This window comes from Camelus dromedarius, chromosome 7 (genome assembly GCF_036321535.1).
Source record: "Camelus dromedarius isolate mCamDro1 chromosome 7, mCamDro1.pat, whole genome shotgun sequence".
Taxonomy (NCBI): domain Eukaryota; kingdom Metazoa; phylum Chordata; class Mammalia; order Artiodactyla; family Camelidae; genus Camelus; species Camelus dromedarius.
The window spans coordinates 83115005-83138720 of record NC_087442.1 but is presented as its reverse complement, the minus strand read 5'-3'; the positions used below and the strand labels follow the sequence as shown (position 1 = coordinate 83138720).

General features: G+C 44.3%; 1 protein-coding gene across 1 annotated transcript in view; it reads right to left on the bottom strand.

Annotated features, from left to right (window-relative positions):
- STK17A (serine/threonine kinase 17a) overlaps nt 1–23716 on the bottom strand; it is a 37050-nt gene that overhangs the window by 6000 nt on the left and 7334 nt on the right. Inside the window, exons 2-3 of the mRNA XM_031454626.2 lie at nt 20567–20779; nt 9078–9222 (exon numbers count right to left, since the gene is read on the bottom strand). Coding sequence (XP_031310486.2) covers nt 9078–9222; nt 20567–20779 — 358 coding nt within the window. The remainder of the gene's footprint in view (nt 1–9077; nt 9223–20566; nt 20780–23716) is intronic.

Below are 23716 nucleotides of genomic sequence, written 5' to 3'. Positions count from 1 at the left end.
CAGAATTGGCTTCTTGTTCCCGAAGTCATTTTGACTCAATCGAAAAGAACCTGACACTTTTGCGTAAAAAGTCGAGCAGATATATTAAGAACTAGAAGTAAAATTCATTAGAATTTTTAAAATAAAATACGAGATTTGAAAGAGTTTATGTTTGTTTTAGAGAGGGTCTGCACTTACTGTCTTTTGCCATTCAGAATATTTCCAAAGATAAACTGAGAAGCGTTGGCCCCAGTAAGGTATCAGCGCCTCGCCACAGCACCCAGAATGTTTTACGATCTAGCTCCTGCCTTTCTGGATGAATCCCCTGTCGCCATGCTGCAGGGAATCTGGGTTCCAAATCAAATTGGCTGTAATCCCTCAGCAAGATACACGGGCCACATCTCAGGCCTTTCATCCATGTTGCCTCTGCTCGGGAAGCCCTCCGCCCTCCCTGCCTGGCGGGTTTATTTTCATCACTCACTCCTGCCCGGCTGGGTCCTCTACCAAGTGCGCCCCTCCGCCCCACAGCACCTTGTCCATGGCACATTCATCCCATTGTCCTGCTGACTGTCACTCCTTGCCTCCTCCGTGACACCGTGCTTCTCCAGAGGTCGGCAGTGATGTTCATGTGACCCTTCCTCCCACTCACAGCTGACCGCTCCACCTGACCCCGTCTTCTCATCCCTGCTCTCTTCCAAGCTCCGTCTCAGCGCTGCCTGATGCTGCCACTGCTCCTTCCTTGCTTACAAACTCCCTTTCTCTTGGTTCCAGAACAAAACACTGTCCTGGTTTTCCTCCTAACTCTCCGGCTGCTGCTTGTCTCCCTGTTGGTCTGTCTTCCCTTCCTGGCCCGCCCAGCACTGGGTCCCTACAGCTTGATCCAGGGGCTCCTGCCTCTTGTCTCCCTGCACCCTCACCCGCACCAGCTGCCTGCACCCCAGGCTGAATGGTCCAGACCTCTGCAACCGACCCTTCACCGCCATCTCCCCTCTCAGGTCGCAAGGGCACCTCAAATTCATCTTGCCCAAATCAGGCTCATGTGCCCCTCCCAGATCAGGCCCTCCTGGTGCCATGGACATGGGCCTCGGGGAGCGCCCCTCTCCCCAGCAGGGCACAAGGCGGGGCAGCATCTCCGTCACTCCCCTGCCCCCGCCTCCGTCTAGCTGCCCGGCCGCCACATCCTACTGATCTGAGCCCCAAACGCAGGCCCTTCTCGACCTTGGCTACTGGCGAACACTAACTCAAGCCACCACCCTTTCCAGCTTAACTGCAACAGAATACTGGCCGTCCTGCAGCCAGAAGGGTCTTCTGGACCGTGTAAATCCGTCCTGCGAGCCCCCTGCCCAAGCCTTCAGCAGCTTCCCACGGCGCCCGTGGCCTTCAAGCTGCTCGCTGTGCTCCACAAACCCCGGCCGGGTCCGTTCCCGCCCGGCTCCGGGCTCCCCGCGGCCAGTCACTCAGACCGGTCACCCTCTCACGGCGGCGTCTCTGCCTGTGGGCCCCTTCCCTCCAGGACACCTTTTTCTGTTCTTAGCCTTGTGTCAACTTGGAGAGAAGACCTAGCACGGCAGGGAAGCAGATTATCGCAATTTTCCACCACGTGAAGGGCTGTGATGTGGCAAAGGAAACCGAGGTATGGATGGTCCCTGTCTTTGCAAAGCGTCCTACTACGTGACCAGACCCAACAGCCTACCCTCTCCTGTTACGAAAATGCGTGGAGATTCATCACCAGGGTGGGAAGAACCTGATGAGGACAGGAGCCACGGGCCGGCCCCCGTGATGTCACCAGGATCAGGCCCGGCCCCGCAGGCGCACAGCAGTGCCGCTGAGCGAGCGAAAGGGAGAAAGGCGACAGCTACAAGGAAAACCTCACAGGATCTGTACTGTGTGTGAGGACAGGTCCACAACCGGAGTTCATTATCAGAGCCTGTCGGGCTTCTCTCTGGGAAGTACATGGTCCACAACGTGCTCAGGCAATAAATAAACCAGAGGGGGTCGGTCTGCCTTGGAGAATCACAGAGGAGATAAGCAGGCAGAGCCGGAAGGGGAAAAAGGATGTCATCCTTTATTCAACAAAGTTTCACTGCCTGCCTGGGAGCTACGGCCTGGGGCGATGGCAGGGAACAGGCAGGAGTCCCCTGTTCCTTTGGAGCCTTACCTTTTAATAGGGATGGAAAAAGAACAAAAAAAATACCATGACATCGGGGGGTTTGGCGCCCTATAGAGAACTGGGATGGGGTTAAGGGGTGAGACGCCTGCTGGGGGCGCGCTGCGGATGCTCCTTCCCGGGGACTCAGGGACGGTGGATGTGAAGGGAGGGCAATGTCGGGAAGGGGCCTGCCGGGGGTTGGGGGGCAGGTGTGAGACTGGAAAGAAAAGGGGGCCGGGGGGCAGGACTCGCGGGGCTTTGTGGGCCACCGATGGCAGAGGAGGGGAGGGACGGAGGACACTCAGGGAAAGAGAAGAGGGAAGAACACAGGGGAGCCAGCGGTCAGCGCATCGCCTGCAGGGGACGGGCAAACGCAAGAGTGCGCCTGGAAACAGCCCTCTGAAGAATGTGCCCTTATCTTGTTTCCGACAGTCTCGAGAGGGAAACAGCATGAAAACGCTATGATGAAGCAAGGAATGCAAAAACAAAAAGCAAACAAAAAAGCCCCGAAGAAATACCACACATTACAGAGGCCAACCCCACAGGCATCCCATCAGGCGGCCGATGGCGCAGGAACAGGGAGATGTTGTCGTCCGCTGCCCGATACGCGGGTCCAGGTCCGCACAGAGGGCCGTCAGCCCCGCATCCTCAGACCTGCACCGGGACAGGCGGGGGTCCGCGGCCTGGGGGCGGCCAAGCCCCCGGGAGGAGCGGCGGGGGAAGAGCGCCACCCCCAGGACAGGGGAGGAACGGGGACCAGGAAGGAACCCGGAGCGAGTTATTTTGAGTAAAACGGTGGGAGAAAAAACTAGCTTACAGTTGGCTGAAAAGCAAATGGAAAGGCTGAGTGATGTATGACGGGCCCTTTTGGCTGAAATGGCTTCCGATACCCTCTTAAACCAGTGCTGTCCTCCAGCCCGGAGCAACTTAACATTTTCTAGTGGCCATATTGCAAGTAAAATGAAAGAGGTGAAGTGAAATATATTTAACTCAATATATCTCAATAAAATCTTACATCTTCAACATGTAATTAACGTGTTAAATTATTGTGATATTTTGCTTTTTTCCCACACTGAGTCTTTGAACGCTGGTCTGGATTTCACACTAAGTATGTCTCAGTTGAGACGGACCACATTGCAAGCGCTCAAAGGAAAAAAATGTGGCCAGTGGCACTGGGTTGATGGCGCAGCGATAAACTCCTTGAGAGAAAAAAAAAGATCCGGGTGATACACCAAGAAATGGTCACGGAATTCTTAGTGTCGCTTACCCAATGCCCTAATTTATTACCACGATGCAATTCTGGAATGATAGTTCATTTTGGGAACAGATTCATCAAAATAACAACCCTACTGTGGCTCAGTATCCTCCCTAATTTTGTATAAAAACCTGCTTTTTTTCTTTCAGTCATAGAAAGTTTTGGCTACAGTAAAAACATAATACTGAATAAAAAACAAGAACACTGTAGAAGTTTTCACTGCAGAGGCATGCTAAATAGTTATAAACATCCACAGCAGATAAAGTACACCCCACACCCCCACTCCCCACCAGCCAAAGATTGAGAATGAGTATTCGATCAGTTGAGAATCAATTTTTCTTTTCAGTGACAAAGTAACTATGGAGAGGTTGTGGTCAAAAAAACTTCATTATAAAGCCACATTCTCTTTGTTTACTAGCTTCTAGCTAATTCTTCAGGTTAAAAAAAAAAACCCTATGTAGCATCATGATTACGAGTCCCCAGAATTCCCAAGGCAATTTTAGTTTTGTTACATTAATGAAATACTACAGTACAACAAAATGTGGTTATTCAGGCAAATTAGATGAGAGGAGTTTGGCTCGGTGATGCACACTCATTACTGAACATCTTCTGCTTTTCCTACTACATAAAAAATGCCAAGAAAAAAACTGCTCATCACCAGATCTTCTGAAGGTTCATGATTAACAAAACGTGTACATCCTGAGTGTTCTTAAATATCATTTGTGCCCTTAAAGCAGATTAAATGTTTCCCCCCTACATTTTGTTTACCCTTTACATTCCCTGGGAAATGCTTTCTTCAGTTTTCATGCAAAAGCTAGTTGGTTTGATGATGACATAATAAATTCTGTATTAGTGTGACCAAATTATTAAAGTTACTGTAGTATCTGAAAATTGGGCTTAGTCATAAGTGTCCATGATCTACCAAAGTAAGAGATATTAAGCCCCTGAGAGAGTGACAGGAAAAAACGTGTTTCATAAAATCACAGCTATTTCATGGGATTTCATGATGTTTATTCTGCAATCTCTACCAACCATGCCCTGGCATGACCATGGGCACCTTTTAAAAACAGACTTTACTCCTCTAAATAAAATATAATTATAAGACTATAATCTCCATCAGTCTCTGATGCAGGAGTATATCCACTTCCAGTAAGTGAAATATACGTGCTAAAAACAAGGGTAAGTACCTTAAAGTTTACAGCTTGGTCAGACCTTTCTACGGAACCCAGTTCGTGATAAAGAGGTTGTAACTCACAATACTTAATTCTATTTGAGATGTATAAATCCCAGGTGGTAAGAGAGGAAAAACACAAGGTCCCTGGAGAAGTAATGACAGTGGAATAAACAGGAAACCTACAAAGTGTGCTCAAACAGACAATGGCGGCAGGGGAGTCTTTCTAAAATCTTATTTCTCAGCTTCGTGGGGGAAGAAATCCTCTTATTTATCTGGGTATCTTTGCTTCTGTATATAACCCATTTCCCATCTACTGAACAACCACCACCGGTAAGATCATTGTCAAGTTCAGGCTAACCTGCTTAACAATACGGCTTAAGGTACCACGGACAAGATTTTAAGGAACATTTGATCAGGTGATGAAAGTTCAAGTAAACTGACTCTATTTATTTAAAACCCAGATAAGAGTACAGAAAACGGTTAATAATCCTGTCTAAATAAATTTGGGGAACTGTTTAGAAACGGTACATGTTACCCCTCTTTTCAAGTAATCCACTAATGCTTAAACCATCAGTGATCAATTTAAATCTCAGATGGGAAAGTTCCAGCTTCCAGTTCCCAGCCTGCTCCTCTGCTCGTCATGGGACGTGGAACCGGGTGGACAGGTCTGGTGACTGAACACCTAGGAGAGAACCAGCTGGAAGGCCTGGCCAGCGCAGGCCCATTCCAACACAAACAGCACTGGATTTGTCTGTGCCCTCCTTGGCCAGTCCTCCCCTTGTGGGAGGGGAAAGCAGGCCACTCTGCCCACGACTAATTCACCAAATTATTGAGATGATTCTGAGACCTGAGCTTTGTCCTGACTTTGGGAGGGCTGCCTTTGCTCAGATCTGTCAGTCCTGCCATGATTTATGTGCAAGTGAATGGACTCTCCCTTAATCACATTTCAGTGTGTTTTATTTTTGTAGACGTGTAAGCACCCCAACATTTGCACCTGCTGCTCCTCAAAGAACCTTCCCGGGTTCAAGTCACGATATGGGCAGACCTCGTTTCACTGCGTGTTGTCTCACGGCAGTTCACAGAGATCACGCCTTTTACAAACCGCAGGTCTGTGGCAACCCCGCACCGGGCAAGCCGTTTTCCCTACAGCATTTGCTCATTTCATGTCTCCGGGCCACATTTTGGTAATTTCCGCAACATTTCACACTTTCCACTGTCGTATTTGTTATGGTGATCTGTGATCAGTGATCTCTACACTGGGAAACTGGAAAAGTCGTGCAACTTGCTTCACCGGGATACTGGCTTTACTGCGGTGGTCTGCAACCGAATCTGCAGCATCTCCGAGGTCAGCCTGCATTTGGCTGAGAGTCTTCAGCGAATCAAGTCTTTTGGCAAACTGACCATTCAGGGTTGGACCTGACGCTGAAGAGGGTGTTTCCCATTCTGTCAATGATCTCTTTTTATAGGGGCAACTATACCAGTTATTCTAACTAACTTCTGCCTCTAGGACCGGAATTGCCCATTTTAGCCATAACAGGGAATAAATGGTCTACAGCTCAAGTGGCAGAGTGCATGCATGCTTAGCATGCACAAGGTCCTGGGTTCAATCCCCAGTACCTCCTCTAAAAGTAAATAAATAAACCTAATTATCTCCCCAACTCAAAAAAAAAAAAAAAAAAAGGAACGCATTTAGCTCGATAGCTGAGTCTTTCAAATTCTAGACTGAGAGTCAACATTATAAACAAATCGTCTCTGGGCAGATGGCTGGTAAAAGTCTTCATCCAGACTTACAAAGGTCACTGAAGTCTACTTGGAAATGACCTTCTGGCAGAAGGCATTTCCGTCTGCACTGCCGGCTTCCCAGGCCCATCTCACCCGCCCCTTCTCAGTTCACTTGGAGACGAGGCCCACTGCGCATGTGCAGAGTGGGAGGGCAGAAGAAAGGCTGCGGACCCTCCAGGCCACCCTGTCTTCTAGTTCCTCAGGGCTAGGAAGCAGGGAGAGTCCTGTTTCCAACATCAAAGGCACGTCATCAAAGCCTCTATTAACTCTGGGAAGAATTCTACACTGGGTGCACTGGGGAGAAAGCCATGCAACGTACACTGGGTGCACTGGGGAGAAAGGGATATAATTTCCTCATGTAAATACACACTTGAACCTGGCATTCAAGGACTTAATGTTCGCCCTTGACAGCTTTCAAGTGACATCAAAGATCCATGGCACATGGTGTTGGCAACCTGTCTGACTCGCTTCTTAATTGGTTCTTGAATAATGTTGGGGGTTGAGCTGCCATAAATGGAAAGCTCATTTCCTATGGGTGTAATATTATTTAAGTCAGGGTTCCATTCCTGGAAGTCCTTTTTACATCATAAAACTAGCAAAACATCATAAAGATAACTGTATGGCTTTACAAAGTTAAATGTGCAAAGCCAAACATGAGAGAAGGCATAACACAAACATTACTTTTGGGGATTTTTCCGCATGGCTGATACCAACTGATGCTTCTTTTAAAGTCTGGGTCCACGGGAGTCTGAACTGCAAAGACCATCCCCTTCTGGCAAGTGTTCCCAAGGGAGGTACAGGTGGGTCTGTCTTGCAGCCGGGATCTTTGAATTTCTAACACACAAGACAGATTAAAGGGAAAAAACACAGCCCCAGTTCCCTCGCCCGCGCTGTGAGGGATTCAGCCAGGTGACCTCTAAGGCCACCGCAGCATCGTGGGACTACACGTGGGTGCACACACGTCCGCACCTGCCTTCCAAAATGCCACTGTCACTACCACGTCCTACCGTGTGGCAACCGTCCACTTTAGACACTCTACCAGAAAAAAGTATCCTGGAGAAAATTTATATTGGCTTCTTTCAGAAATGAACAGGAAAGTTTTCCTAATTGTTTTCTTTCCCCTGCATTTTTCTGGACGGAACTAGTATTTGAAGGAGTAACTATTACCCTTCCACCTGATTTCAAGTAGAATTTTATCAGGTTTACTTTTCAAGTCACCTTGAGGTGACACACGGGACAGCCCTCCTTGAGATTGCTCCTTCCTGAAACAAAGACCGAGCCCTGTTACTCACGCCGGCTGGCACGTGTCAGGGTGTCACAGAGCGTGCCGCCCAGCAGTGGTCGTCACAGTGGTGCCTGGTTCCGAGAATCAGCATCGTCTGGCCCAACCGTGACTCACATGCTCCGGAGCCGGGGCGCAGCACTTGGTTTTACAAGCCCCTTCCAGGTGGTCCTGATCCGGCCAGAGCTGGAGATGCAGCGCCGTCAGCATCCACGTTCCGCCGGGAAGCACCCCCGGCAGAGGTCAAGGTGGATGGGCAGATGCGTGAGATGAGGTCTGGGAGAGCAAAGCCCTTCAGGGTCCAGGGGCTCCAGCCCTCTCCCCGCCCCCACCCCATCTCCTCTGGCTGATAAGCTCTGGAGTCACTGTGGTGTGCTCTGCGTTTGAGGACTGACCGCTTCCCTTCCCCGCAGCCACCATTGGACTTGACAGGGAGGCGACCATCAGAGTATCAACCGGGATCTGAAACTTGCTGACTCATGCTCGGAATCCTTACAGTGGTCCTTACTGTCCCTCCCCTGAGCACCATCCTCGATTCTCTGCGATACAGAACTGGTCTGCGAACCCATCCCCGCCCCACGCTCGGTCCACAAACAACAGAAGATGGGATGGGGAGGCACATCCAACTCACCACCATCTTACTGCCATTCTGAGGAGACAGAGCTGGGAACTGAAGGAAAACGGGGCTACAACGGAAGTCACAGTCAGCCCTGGACTTTCTGGCCAATCAAGGCTCCTCTCTGGCTTTCCCTGCTTTCCGCGGTGTCCTGATCACTTGGAAGCCTCGTAACTGAGTTCCTGTCCTTTGTGTTTTCTCCCCTCCTTCCTCCCCCCCCCGTTCATTCTCTGACAATTTCAAATTAGAAATATGTCTGCCTCGGATCTCTTTAATTCTCTAATTTATGTTATTTATTGCTGCCTGCCTAACTTCCCACAACACTGCTCTTCAAATATTTCTGCTCAAAAATCAACCAACCTCTTCGTAACACTTGAAACCCCTGGAATCTGGCCTTGTCTCAATTTTCAATATTGCCTATTTCATCTGTCAATTCCAGTGGGACGATCCCATTCATTTTTGCCCAAACACATCACAAGTATTCCTAACTCTTGTGAGTTAACTTTCTCCTAGTCTTCTCTACCTAGCTAAATCCTAACTTTTCGGAAAGGTCTAGCTTGAGCCCTGTCTCCGCCAGGAAGCCTTCACCTACTCCGATCCCGGCAACATCCTCTCAGCTCCATTTTGGGGGCAATGTACGATTATTTATCTTTCTGTGCATTTTCTCCTTGATAAAGTAGGCTGGAGGATAAGAGCGAAGACTCAACTCTGATGCCCTTGTTACCTAATAAAACACACAGATCTGATAAACGTTTGAATAAATCACCATTGAAAATACTTCCCATCTGGCGAGTGTCATTCTCCAGCAAGCTCCGAACTGGAACGTAATTCAGGTCTTACCTTCAAATCAAGATGAATGACGTCATGAGCGTGTAAAAAGTGAACACCTTCTAAGATCTGCCTCATGAGCCTCTGAACATCTTCTTCTTTGAAGGCTTCGTCTCTGTCCGCAACACACTGGTCAAAGATTTCACCCCCAGCGGCACTAGAGAAGACGGGAAGCACATTTTATTTTATTTTATTTTGAATGACTATTTCCCTGTTTGTTTCATTAAGTAGTAGCCCATTTTAATTTTTTTTTTAATTTTTTTTTGGGGGGGTAGGTAATTAGGTTTACTTATTTATCTTTAGAGGAGGCACCGGGGATTGAACCCAGGACCTAGTGCACGCTAAGCAGGCGCTCTGCCCCTTGAGCGGTACCCCCGCCCCAGAGAAGCGCATTTTAAATAGAAAGAAAAAGGACTCATTAAAAATATTTAGCCTTTATGTTCTTAATATTTATACACAGTAAATACTCTCATTTAAACTATAATTTGAGTGTGGGTAAAGTTTTGTCCCTCTCCATGCCTAAATCCATCTGTTCTTCTTTTTTAAATAAAAAAAGTCAAGTTTTTAATATGAGCTAAGATGAGCATTTCCAAAGCTAAATAAAAATGTCAGTTTAAGAACGTCAAGAACTAAACTTTAATAGGAAAACGTATTAACACACTTTCAAGTAAAAAAATTCTCAAGAAGTTTTGGCTACAGAATACATAAAAATCCTGTTTTTGTAAAAAATGCAAATAATGAAAATAAAGCAAGTGCCCTCCACTGAAGACCCTTGCCCCAATCCTAGAGGCACATTTAGGGGTAAGCTCTGTTACCACTTTGCTTCACCCTTCCAGAGGTATTTTTAAAAAATATATATTTAAATGCATACAAAAATATTAATCTTGTGGATTTTTAAAGGCAAATAAATGGTAACACAGGACACATTGTACAGATACTGTTATATTACATTTTTCCTACTTAAACATGTCTTGAGAGTCTTTCCATGATGGTTTTATATTTATCTACCTACCTCACAATTTTTAACTCCTGTAACCCCATGAATAGATGAACCGTAGACTACTTTAAACAGCCATTCCCCTTTGAAGGACATTTAATTTTTTCTAATTGTTCGTGACTATAAACAATGTTGCGATGAGAAGGCACTAAGGTTCCAGTTTGCTCACGTGTGTGTATAATAAAGAATCGGTTATACAGGTTTAACCAAAATGAAAATCTTAATCAGCCAACGAATCATTTTCTTTCACTCTCATCACAGTCCTCAAGGTAGGTACCAGAATGAAACTGCTGGAAGGGGGTTATGTGTGCTGAAAGTTTTAGTAGACATGACTGAGGTCACCAAAAGAGCAAGACTGATTTAAACTTTCCTGTACCCTTTGGCCAAAGCTTCTCAGTTTTTTCTTTCTTCCCTCCAAATAATTTTGCCAATAAAAGAAAAATCACCATTTAAAATTTTTCATTTCCCTTCAGCAGTAATTCCATAGATAATTTGTTCTTACCATAATGAGAACTCATGTCATGCCTCAAAATTTCCTTTATGTGTTTAAAAAAAAAAAAAAGACTGGATTGCTTCCATGAAGTTGCTATGAAATTAATGTGAAATATATAACTCCCGCAGCCACACTGCTGTCAAACAGAAGCTACACCATTTCCTTTTCATAAGATAACGTACAGTTCTTTCCTTCCTTCCATGCCTCTGTCCTTCCTTCTTTTTTGTTAGGGCAACCTATTTTCCAAATTCTGTCCAGAGAAGAAAATGAAAATTTTCACCGGAATCAGTTGAGAATATATTTAAGTTTAGCTGAAAAGCTGCAGGTGATGAGAGCGAAAGAAAATGATTTACTGGCTGATTAATAAGATTTTCATTTTGGTTAAATCTGTATAACCGGTTCTTTATTATACACACACTTTTTTTTTTTTTTTTTCAATTTGAAACCTGGTTGTTGCTCTAGGTTGCTTTCCGTAGGACTTGGGCATCAGAATCTCTTCTCTCCCATCAGATGCTGCGGGAGAGGATGTCTCCTAAAGCTTGTTAAACTCAACGGAATATTATATTTTAATCATAGGATCAGAAAACCACACGCGAGAGCATCGAAACGCTTTTTATAATGAACTGTGAAACAGACATCACATATTCAGGCAACGTTACAGTGATGTGTAACTGACAAGAAAGGGAATGGTGAGCATTTACGGCAAAACTGAAGAGTAAATTACACTATACCGTACTGTGTACTGTTAATATGGAGCTAGTGGCCTGCAGCAAAACTCAGAATGAGCGGAGTCCACTCGGTCCTAAGCACTGTGGATGCACCAGGATGTAGGGTGCAGTCCAGAGTCCTCCACACACAAGGCCACAACCTGCAAGGCCGCTCAGAGCGGCCTCTGTTTGAGAACTGCATACTGGTTGCAAAAGCTTCTCAATCTCAATTTATTGTCCTCTGGGCCCATCAGCTCAATACCCACCGCCCACAGTAAAATTCAACAAAAGGTCAGTTTACATAAATACCAAGATTTCTTTACCTAAAGTTCAAGAACAATTTACTGTTAGTCCTTTGCACTTTGATGTCTGCCCATTCTTGCTTAACAAAAGGGCTTCCTCCCTGTTTTCCCAAGAATCTAAGCACTTCACATGAGCACAAAATGTGAAGCACAAAGCTAGTTTCCTAAAGATTTTTCAAGGATGTACTCTGAATGCAGGCGATTAGAAAGCAGTTGGAAACTGGCCTCGAATGATCAATGAGACATGCCCTCTCAGTACCATGTCCAATCATCACATCATTTTACCTGCTTAAACTGAAGCCTGACCCATTAACTCATGGTCAGATTAACTAATGGAACTAAATGAAACTCTGCTATGAAACAATGAGAGATGTTAAGAGCATCTGTCAAATATGGTCCAGAACATCCGAGACTGTTAACAACCACTTCACACAAAGCACCTTCCTCCGCACAGAAGCCAGAACAGCGCGGGGAGTTTTGCTGGCTCTGCCCTTGACCACAGAGAGACCTCCAGGTTCTCTGACAGCACCTGGACTCCAGGAACGCTTATTTTTCCGCTACTTTCTAATTATGCAGAAACTGAGTTAATTCATACAACTTTTGATCCAAATATTTTTCACAAAAAAGTTAACTCAAGGACTTCAGGAAATTTTACGCAAAAACTGGACGTGAAATGTTAAGAACTTCGGATTTCAAGTTTCGAGTGGTCCTCAGGAAGTTATAAGCCTCTTCTTTGTCAACATTATTCAGAGCCATCAGAATGATGTTTAGAAGCTAAGAGCAGCTGAGTTTCCCAGGCTGCCTGCACCTCACCTGGATCACAGCCCCCAGCCACAGACACCAAATGCTCCTTTTTCTTCCTAAACCAGTATTTCCATTTCTACCCTGCTTAGAGGCCCAGCTTGGACCTCCACTCCCCCACTGTTCAAATTCAACAAACATCAATCAAATATCCTAGAGGGCCAGTGCTACGTGCTAGGGACCGAAAGATAAATTATAAAGTACGCCTGAGATTCCACGTACTAGTGGGGAAGAGAAAAAGGAAAGATATTTTTTAAGACTATGCATAAATACATATGAGTTTGAAATTATACATCAAGTGATCTGATCATCTGGCAACTGAGCAATTAATTAGAAAGGAAGGAGAAGGGAAAAAAATCTTAGTGAGATGACATTTGTCCTGAGCCTTCAAGAATGAATAGGAATCCCCTGGATGGAATGGCAAGGGTGCATTGCAGGCAGAGTGAACCCACGTGTAAGGGCACACTGGTGTGCCAAATACACAGTACACTCACAGAAGGACAAGGAGCCACTTCCCTTTTCAGTCAAATGGGATGGAACTTGCCCCCTAGCCATGAAAAACTAGAAACTGAACCAGGTATATGAACCAGTTAATTTCAGACCTAAGGACAACAGGCAGTTAGGACTGTGGTCCCCGAGAAGGGACACAAACAGGCTGAGCCTTACAGGCCTCTCTTCCTCCTGGGAGGTCACTTAAGGACTGCGGTCCAGGGCTGGGGAGGACGGCGATCCTGCTAAACCGAGGAGGCAGGCGGGGAGTTTGGCAAGGCTCTGGGTTTTGTAGGAAGAGCAGCAGAGAGGAGGGGGCTGAACAGAGAAGGGCCTGCACACATCCACTTAGCCGCAGCCCAGAGTCTTAGACAAAATAACTTATGTGCACATTCGTTGGGCAGAACTCCGTGAGGTCAGGCAAATCACTGCTGGGCAATTATAAGCTGAACAATTCCTAGCATTCACAGAGGGCAGGATAAGATATTTGAACTCTGAGCAGGTGGGGCAGCAAAACCATGCCAGCCACTTGGGGCACTCAGCAGACCCCCCAGAAGGCCATGTCTCAGCCTTATTAAAGGCTAACGTAGCCCTAGACCTGCCCTAATGAGGCCGATCCACAAATAACGTAACTGTCTGCGAAACCTGCCGAAACAAACATCACCATTCTTCTCATGGAAGATCATAAAATGCACCTAGCATTGCCGTTCTAAGTGGATGGCACCCTTCCAAAAATCACTAGACATCTGAAAATGCCACAACTTGCTACTCATAACTAGCACGAAAGCAGTAAAAACAGACCCAGAGACGATCGAACTGGCAGATAAGGACTTAACAGATATTATAAATACACTCAAGGATTTAAAGTAAAATAGGAATGTACCAAGGAGAGAGATGGAATGTGTGAAAAGAACCAAATGGAGCTTTTAGAGATGAAAAATACTGTATTTAAAATGAAGATTTTACTGGACAGGCTTTATAGCAGATCAGATACTACAGAAGAATCAGTGCGTTTGAAGACAGAAATGGAAGCTATCCATGTAAAGTACAGAGAAGGGGGGAAAATAAAATAAACAGGACCCCGGGGATCTGAGCAACATATCCAGCAGTTTAACACACCATAATTGAAGGAACAAGAGAAGACAGGTGGGGGTAGAAAAACATCCTTTTAAAACTAATGGCTGAAAGATCGCCAGATGTGATAAAAACTCTAAATCGAAGATTCAGGTAACTCAATAAACTCCAAGCAGGATAAACAAAGAAAAATCAAGGCTCAAATTGCTGAAAACCAATGTGAAAGAGATGAAAATCTTTGAAAAGACACGTGTATAGGGGAACACAGAGCCAACACAGACTTTCTGTCATAAAACGGTGCATGGCAGGTGACAAGGCAACATCTTTAAGTCCTGAGAAAAAAGTGTGCTGAGAATGCAGGCTGAGGATGGAGAAGAACCAGCAGGAGAAGAGAAAGAACAGGAGTCAGACAGCATTGGAGGAGGCCCCAGCAATGTGGGATACCCTGGGTAACGCGATGACGGGCAAGCAGACGATGCTAAACGTGTCCTTCTCCAGAAGTGCTCCCCACCTCCCAGGCGGAGTGAAGCACACAACGCGCGGCTGAAAGCTTCGGACTCACACACTTCTGGACTAAAGCTTGGCTCTGCTACTTGTGGTGTGACCCTAGCTTGGTTATTTCTCTGAGTTGTTGTTGTTTTTTTTTTTTTTTCTCTCTTAGATAAAATTATGCCCTAAAATTTGTAAATAAAACAAATTCAGCTGCAGGATACACAATCAATGTACCCAAACCAGTGCATTCCTATACACTAACAGTGAGCTATCAGAGAAATTAATAACAACAACAAAAATCCCATTTTTCAATAGCATCAAAAAGAATATAATACTTACGAACATTTCTAACCAAGAAATGAAATATCTGTATGTGGAAAACTATAGGCATTGATGAAAGGAACTGAGTAAGACACAAATTAATGGAAAGATAACTCTGTTGCTCACGAACTGGAAGAATCAGCATTGTTAAGTATCGCTACTACCCGAAGTGATCTACAGATTCAATGCAATTGCCATCAAAATCCCCAAACAATAACAACAAAAACAATTCCAATGGCATTTTTCACAGACATAGAAAAGACAATCCTAAAATTTGTATGGAACCATAAAAGACGCCGAATAGCCAAAGCAATCTTGAGAAAGAACAACAAGTCTGGCGGTATCACACGTTCCAGTTTCAAAACATACCACAAAGCTACAGTAATCAAAACAGCACGATTCTGGCACAGAAACAGACATATATGTCAATGGAACAGGACAGAGAGTGATATATGATCGTGTAATTTATGACAAAGGAGCCAAGAATATACAAAGTGGGAAGAATAGTCTCTTCAATAAATGGTGTTTAGAAAAGTCTATATTCACATGCAAATGAATGAAACTGGACCCTCACCTAATGCATACACAAAAATCAACTCAAAATGGATTAAAGACTTGAGTGTAAGACCTGAAACCATAAAACTCCTAGAAGGAAACAGAGAGGGTAAGTTCCTTTACGTCACTCCTGGCAATGATTTTTTTTGATTTGTCAACTAAAGCGAAAAGAAACCGTTGGGACCACATCAAATGAAAAAGCTTCTGCACAGCTAAGGAAATTACAAACCCAAAAGGCAACTATGGAATGGCAGAAAATATCTGCAAATCATGTATCTGTTAAGGGGTTAATAACCAAAATATATAAAGAACTCATACAACTGAATAGTAAAACACCAAATAATCCAAATCAAAATTGGGCAGAGGAACTAAATGGACATTTTCCCATAAAAGACATACAAATGGCCCACAGATAAATGAAAGGGTGCTCAACGTCACCAATCATCAGGGAAATGCAAATGAAAACCACAATGAGATGTGACCTCACGCCTGTAAGGATGGCTGTCGTCGAAAAGGCAAGAGACAACACTGTCGGCAAGGACGAGGAGAAAAGGGAACCCCGGTGCGCTGCTGGTGGGAATGACTGTAAACTGGTGCAGACAGTATGGCAAAGAGTATGGAGGTTCCTCGAAAAATTAAAACCAGAACTACCATACAATCCAGCAATCCCACTTCCGGGTGTGCATCCAAAAGATATACAAGCAGGATCTCAGATATAATCTGCACCCCCGTGTTCACTGCAGCGTTACTCACCCCAGCCCAGACATGGAAACAAACTACGTGTCTGTCAAAACATGAATGGACAAAGATGTGATGTATATACAGCAGACCATTATTCAGCCATGGGAAACAATGACACCCTGCCATCTGCAGCAACATGGACGGGACCTGAGGACGCTATGCTCAGTGAAATAAGTCAGACAGAAGGACAGAGACTGTATGATATCACTCATATGTGGAATCTAAAAAATCCAAACTCATAGACACAGAGAGTAGGACGGTGGTTCCCAGGGACTAGGGATCGGGGGGGAAGGTCAGAGAGTATAAACTTCCAGTTGTAAGATGAGTAAGTTCTTGGGATCTAATGTAACTATAATCATTATGGTTAATAATACTGTATTACATACTTGAAAGTTGCTAAGAGAGTAGATCTTAAACGTTCTCACCACAAAAAAGAAATGGTAATGATGTGAGGTGATGTAGGTGTTAGTTGATGCTATGGTGGTAATTACTTTACAGGATAAAGTGTCTCAAAATGTTGCAGATCTCAAATTTACAACATGTTACATGTCAATGACATCTCATAAAGCTGAACAAAATTAAAAAAATAAAATGTACAAATAACGTATATAAAGCTTATAAATACTGTTAATAAAGTCGGCTAGAGACTTAGCACAGTGCCTGGCACTGAGTACATTCTTACTTGACGCACGGTGACTATTATTCTTCATGTATGTTCCCATGGCAAAGAACAAGGATTCTAGTAAAGCACCAGGACTGCTGCAAACATCTGTATCTTTCACTAAACTTCAGCACCTGGACGGAAGGGGTTGAGCTAACTTCACTTTTGTATTTCCAGCACCTATTTGTATCCAGGGCACATGGCCGTGCTTAACTGTATGTGGCGTGAATGTACAGTCATCAGAAACCTGCCTGTTTCCCGGTAACAAAAATCTGTCTCTGTGGCTGAGAATTTTGGTATCTCAATATCCAAAGTCTATTTCTAAGACTTCCTCTTCCAACAAAAAGGAGAATATAAAAATTTCTGGCCCAATCATGCTGATTTCTGGCTCCAAAAACATGATCACGGAAGCACCAGAAGCCACCAAATGTTTCAGAGGAAGGGAAGTTTTAGTTACCTGTCCAACAGGAGCCTGAGGGATGGTGTGGAACTGAAGCGAGAGTGATCAGCTAAGAAGCTACCATGACAGACCATGGTGGCGGCGGGGGGGGGGGAGACAGTGAGGACCCGACACAGAGGAGAAGCAGCAAGTACAGAGGAAAAGGGACCAGCAGGGGTCAGGTTTAGGCGGAAGACATGGTAATTCATTATATGTGAGCTTTAAAGGAGATAAAGCCATCAAGGATAGACTCGAAGTTTCTACTTGAGGGATGAAATGAAATACAAATGGATACCGCTGGAAATGGGGAACAAAAGAAACACAGGCATGAGAAAGGCAAGGCTGGAGGGCACGCACCCTGAGCCCGCTCTGGTGCAGGGGACACAGGAATACGCAGGAGGCACTTGGCACTTAAGAAAAGGTCTGATCCTTGGAGACAAAGACTTGGAAATAATCAGCATGTAAACAATAGCTGAAGCCACAAAAACGGACTGTTATCATCCAGGGTAAATGTGCAGAATATAAACATATAATAAGAGTGATACTAATGAACTCTGGGGAGCACACACACACACACACACAGTAGAAGTTTAAAAGGCTCTAAGATTTTTTTTTTTAAAAGAGGGAGCCATGAAAGCCAAGGAAGAACATAATTTTGAAAAAGGAGGTATAATATCAAGTGTTTAAAGAGAGTAAGAAGTAGAATGAAGACGAAGATGAGGAGATTGATTTTGGCCAGTGGGGCTGATGACCTCAGAAGAGCAGATGGCGTTAGACTGAAAAGTGATGGAGTATTGGCACATGAACAGATGAACGGATCAATGAAAGAGAACAAAATTGACCGGAAGGTGAGGGAAGCTGTAAATTCAGATCAGCCCCCTAAAGGGTCTAGCAGTAAAGGAAAGAGGTGGGCAAGACGATGGTTCAGAAAGCGTGAAAGCCGAGGACCAGGAATTTCAGGACAGGAGTGACTGAAATACGGGAAGATGAAGGGAGAAGAACAGGAGAGGAGGGGGCCCTAAGAGAGGTGGGATAACTGATTTAAAAAACAAAACACAAGTCCTAGGCAAGGAAGGAAGAGAACTGAAGAACGTTAAGTCAACGGTTTAGCCTTGGCGTTAAGGAGTGGAGTCTTCCTTTGAACAGAAGGGGAGGAGGTGGGAGCAGCACGGAGAGAGGGTGCTGAGGCAGCGTGTCTGATGGCCATACAGGGAGGGGAGGCCAGGCAGGAGCAGGCGGGAAGAGGGTGGTGTGGTAAGTGTGTTCAGGGTTTTGATCCGCTCCTGCCCGCCTGCCCGGGACGATAAAGGAAGGCGATGAGAGATCAGTAAAGAATAATCGAACCATCCCAAGGCCCCAGCAGAGGATGCAACCCCTATCCTTGTCATGAGCGGAACACAGACTATGCGGGTCTTCCCGAGGGAGGGCGCTCGAGAGGAAGGAGTAGATACCGTGAAGTGCTGGGGAGAGATGCGCTGCAGTAACTAGGAAAGAACTAAAGGGAATACGGGGAAGGGAAGGCTGGAGCGGGTGGGGCTCCGGGGGGAGGAGCGGGTGGGACTCCGGGGGGAGGAACGAGGGGAGGCAGGGCGGAAGGCTGAAGGGCAGGTTTTGTGAGGATGGAGGGGAGTGAGGACATGCTGGTGAGAGGATCGGACCTCAGGGGTCTCTTTCTTTTCTTTTTTTTTTTTTTTTTTTTTTTTTGGTAGGGGGAGAGATAATTAGGCTTTTTAGTTTATTTACTTACTTTTAGAGGAGGTGCTGGGGATGAACCCAGGACCTCGTGCATGCCGAGCATGCGCTCTACCACTGAGCTACACCCTCCCCCCTTCAGGGGTCTCTTCCGGATCACTTTCCAATGTTAACCTGATCCTCTCCAGAACAATCTGGAAACCGGAAGCCTCTAAACCAACTTTTTTTTTTCAGTTGAAAAACAACTTTATCGAGATAAAATTCACATCTACATTTCCAAACCGTTCTATCATTTGTGGCTATTTCTACCATTATAATTGAAAAAACATTGCGGAAAACACTTACGTGCTTCTCACTGTCCACATTTTTAGGGATTCCTACAGGTGAAGTGACTGAATTACAATATATGAACACAATGCTCGTGAACCATATTATCAAGAGAAAGACACTATTTGAGCCATCCAGACTTTTCCCTCTATAAACTTTTAAATAAAAACAAGACAGCAGGATACACGGTACTTTGTAACGTGTTCCTTTTTTTAACGTAGTCTTTGAAAACAGCTTTCTACGTCAGTACATTTTTATCTACCCTATCTTTTAAAATGACTGGCTAGCAATCCATTTGGTGACATTATCACCTATTTAACCAACTTCTTTCTATTAAACATTTAGATTATTTCTTTTTCGTTATAGAGAGGCTGCTGCGCTAAATGTTTCGTAACATGTCTTTGCGCAAGTGTCTATCTCCTCGTGAAAGAATTTACGTCAGTGAAACTGCTGGGGTAGAGAGTATAGATAGTTTTAAGGCCTTTGATATATATACTCCAGACCAGACTGCAAACTAAAAGAGTTACACCAGTTGACACACCCCCTGTAGTACAAATGAGGTGACCCGTCGCGTGAATATCACTTTTCTTAATAATCCTTGCCAATCTGATGGGGGAAATTGACAATTTAGTTTTAAATTTACATTATAAAAATAAGAACCAATATTTTCCATGCATGTACAGGCCATTGCATATATGTTTCTGTGTGAAATTTCTCTTTATATTCTTTCTTTGTCCATTTCTTTTTTAACCTAGGAGGTTCACGTTTGTGTGTCTTTGGTAACATCTAGTTATATATTAAAGAGATTGTAATCCTTTTGGGTGTACAGATATTAGAACTATTTTTCCCTGGGTCTGTCTTTTCGTTCTGTTTTCCTGATGGATTAATAAGGCTTTTCATGTGCTCAAAATCGATCAATCTTCTCCTTTGGTGGGAGAAGCAGACAGGGAAACAGGATTTCCTAAGGAGGAAAAACTGCCTTTCATTTTCCAAAGCTGTTTTCTTTGCTGTCCCTGCTTACTGACCGCAATTGAAAACATGGTCTGAATCAAAACAATTGTTTCTGAACGAGAGATTATTAACTCAGACCATGTGAACATTAAAGGGATTATAAAATGCCTTTTCATTATAATACTATCTTGGTACCACTTACCTTAAGAATGCCTCTAGTAAGAATATGAGAAATTTACCTGTTCTCAAAAGAATGTCATTAAACAACGAAAATGGAAAACATAACGTACATGCATCCTTGCAAATTTGGAGTGTGTCAAATTAATAAGAGGAACACGTAAAAAAGTTCTGGAAAAATCTTCAGATTTCCAGAGAACCAGGGCCTGCCACGCAGATGAGGGGCACCCTATAAAGGAGGATGGTCTGCCAAACACACTCGAGAAGGGGGACGATACTTACTATTCCAGAACCAGGATCATTTCTGACGGAGTCTCATACACTTCATGCAAGTTAATGACCCAGGGGCTGTCCTGCGCCAGTTCCAGGACGGCAATTTCATGAATTATTTCCATCCGACAGTCTTGGCCTTTTCTTCTCTTCCTCATGAACTTTGCAGCAAATTCTTTTCCAGAATCTTTCTTTATACATTTTCTCACCACTGCAAATTTCCCCCTAGAAATAAACGGAAAAACATTCACTGTTAAAGGGGACAGCTTTTCAGAGATGGTACATTTTAATGAAATTTCCAAATAGTCATCAGTGGATATTCAAAATTTAGGTCATGTTCAATCATAAAAGTAGCAATATGGCCTGGGAAGTACACCTAAAATCAAATAAAAGGTGCAAGATTCATTCTCCCAAATAGAGAATAACCACATATTAAAGTCAGTATTTTTGCAGAGTTATAGATAAAAATAACTTAATTTTTTGCACATGCATACATAAAAATGATTTAAATCTTAAAAAGCCATTTGACTTAAGAGAAAATGGTTATCAAAATTCCTAAAATAATGAATTTCACTGTCACTAATTGACTCTTAATGATCGGAGGACATTATCACCTTCCAGAATGATAAAAGTGAGGGACCTCATCTACACAACACCATTTCAGCTACAGCGTCAGATGGAAATGTCTACTTTCCCTATACAGACAGATAAACAAGCGTTATTCGGATACACCACACTACCGTTTGTCATTGTCACTACGCTAATAACCAGGTCACACAGGGGACCAGGAGAACATACTGATTAAGGGATAAGGCCTGGAATTAGACAGATGGGGACTTGAACCCCACAAATGGCTCTGCCCACTCACTTGACACATAACCTTGGGCAATTTTTTGAACCTCTTATATAAGAAAAATCTCATTTGCTTCTCTGTACAAGAAGAGACAAATGGAATCTGTTTCACAGGGTTGCCATGAGAACCAAAGAATATAATACATGTCAACTGCTTAGCACGGTACTTGCCACGTAGTAAGTACTCGATAAAATATTAATCGAACCAATCATTCCGTTGTAACAATCATCACCCATGAATATCCAATACTCAAGTTGGAAGGCAACTTGCATCACATAGGTTTTTTAACTCATGCCAAAGCCAACGTCTTCTTTCAAACTGGTCTCTTCCACTCACAGGTGTGTATTGGTTTAATAAGGCTATCATCCCAAGCCTAAATCTGACTTCAAGTGAAGTCGCTGTAGTCTGGGTCTTCTCCTGAGCGGAACAGAAGGACCCACACGACAAGTCCATCTATCAGGTACGGAGCACAGCTAACAAGATCTGTTCACTGCCGCTGCCTTTTCCAGTTTTCATTCCTCATCTCCTTGAGGTTTTTGAATCTCCTCACTACTAACGGCTCATAGGACGGCTAGTAAAATGTGCCAACCAAATCTGAAGCAACTACTCCATGTACAATCTGATCAAAGTGCTACATGATTATTATTTTGCTGATCTTGGCACAATACAACTTAATATGACTTAAAAAAAAAACTTGACAGGTTTTCCATATTCCATAAATAAAATAAACCACCTAGGTCTTTTTCCTCTGAAATTTTTTTTTTCAAGCCAGTGTCCTCATACTATATTTTAAACATATGTTTAAAAAAATTCAATGCAAGGCTTTAATTTGCTCTGTTAAATTCTACTTTCTAGGCTTTGGCCCGGCATTCTAGACCACTGACGTAATTTTGAGCACTAATTCTTCCTTCCTCGTTACTGTCAACCACAAATATGATTTTCATGCCCTCTACATTTTTGCTACCATCAGCAATAAAAATGTTACAGGAGAAATCTTCAGGCACCGTCCTGTACCTGTTCAATTAGGTGGCAATCCACCTAGCAGCACCCTTACTCAGAACAAGGTGCTTTGTGTTCAACAGAAATGTGAAAAGACTTCTACAGTTTACTAGTGAGATTAAACACTAAACTGTGCATCACAGGTTATACCTCCTTTTATTTCACCCTCCAAAAATCACTAGGCTAATATCACCAGTGAGTTTTAAAAGGTTCCCAGTGATCTCTGGATTCTTTTAAGAAAGAGAAAAAAAAAATCATTAATAATTTGATTTTTTTTATATCTATATGCCTGAAGTTTCCAAAGAAGAGAAAAGAGAAAGTGTAATTTGTCAAAAACTGACCAACATGTAATTGACGACAAGCATGTTCCTGTTAAATCAGAAATGACTGAGCTGAACCGCCCTCAGGGGGCTCCCACATCAAACACACAGACGTTTACTGTCACCACACCTAAGATTCAAGGCCACACAGTTCTGTGCGGTTAGTAAAATACTGCTTCTTATGTATCTGGCTGGAAGGTCTATTTCTGAAGACCAGAGAGGAAGACAAGTGACTCCCCAGAGAAATGAAGCACACGCATCGTTAACCTACAAACTCCGGGTTACAGAAGAGCCGCTGTTAAATGCAGGGGCCAGAGGCAAATGCAGGGAGGAGACCTATACTTATTCGATGTCCGGGGCCAGGCATCTGTTTCTCTGGGTCCCCAGAGCAGTTCCCACGGCTGTCCTCCCAGACCAGTCACTACTCCTGACACCACCTCTGTCTTAGAGGACATGCTCCTCGCAGTAGTGGGTTCTACTGTTTCCTTTCCCCCCACAGCGCACACTCTGCCGGGAGTCGGCAGACTTCTCCGGGAAGGGCCAGGTAGCAAGTGTCTTTGGCTTTGCTGGCCAGACTGTCTCCATCACCACTACTCAAGTCTGCTGTCGGAGAGTGCGAGCAGTTGGAGACAACAGGTAAAAATGGATGGGTGTGGCCGGGTCTCCAAAAAAACAAAAAACAAAAAACAAAAAACAAAAAAAAAAAAACCTGGTGAATGCTGAAATTAGAATTTCGCATGCAGTTTCCATGTCATGAAATATGATTCTTCTTTTGAATTTTGCAATCGTTTAAAAATGCAAAGGTCACTTTATTCAGCTAGCGAGCCTGACAAAACCCCAGGCAGCCCGCGGTAGGCTGCCAACCCGCCCTGTACCCGCAGGAGGAAACTTCCATCATGCTGATACTGACGCCGCTGAAACTGCCAGCCGGGCCGGGGGCCGCGGGGCTGGGGGAGCCCGGCAGCGCCTTCCCCTCCGAACGACTGGTGC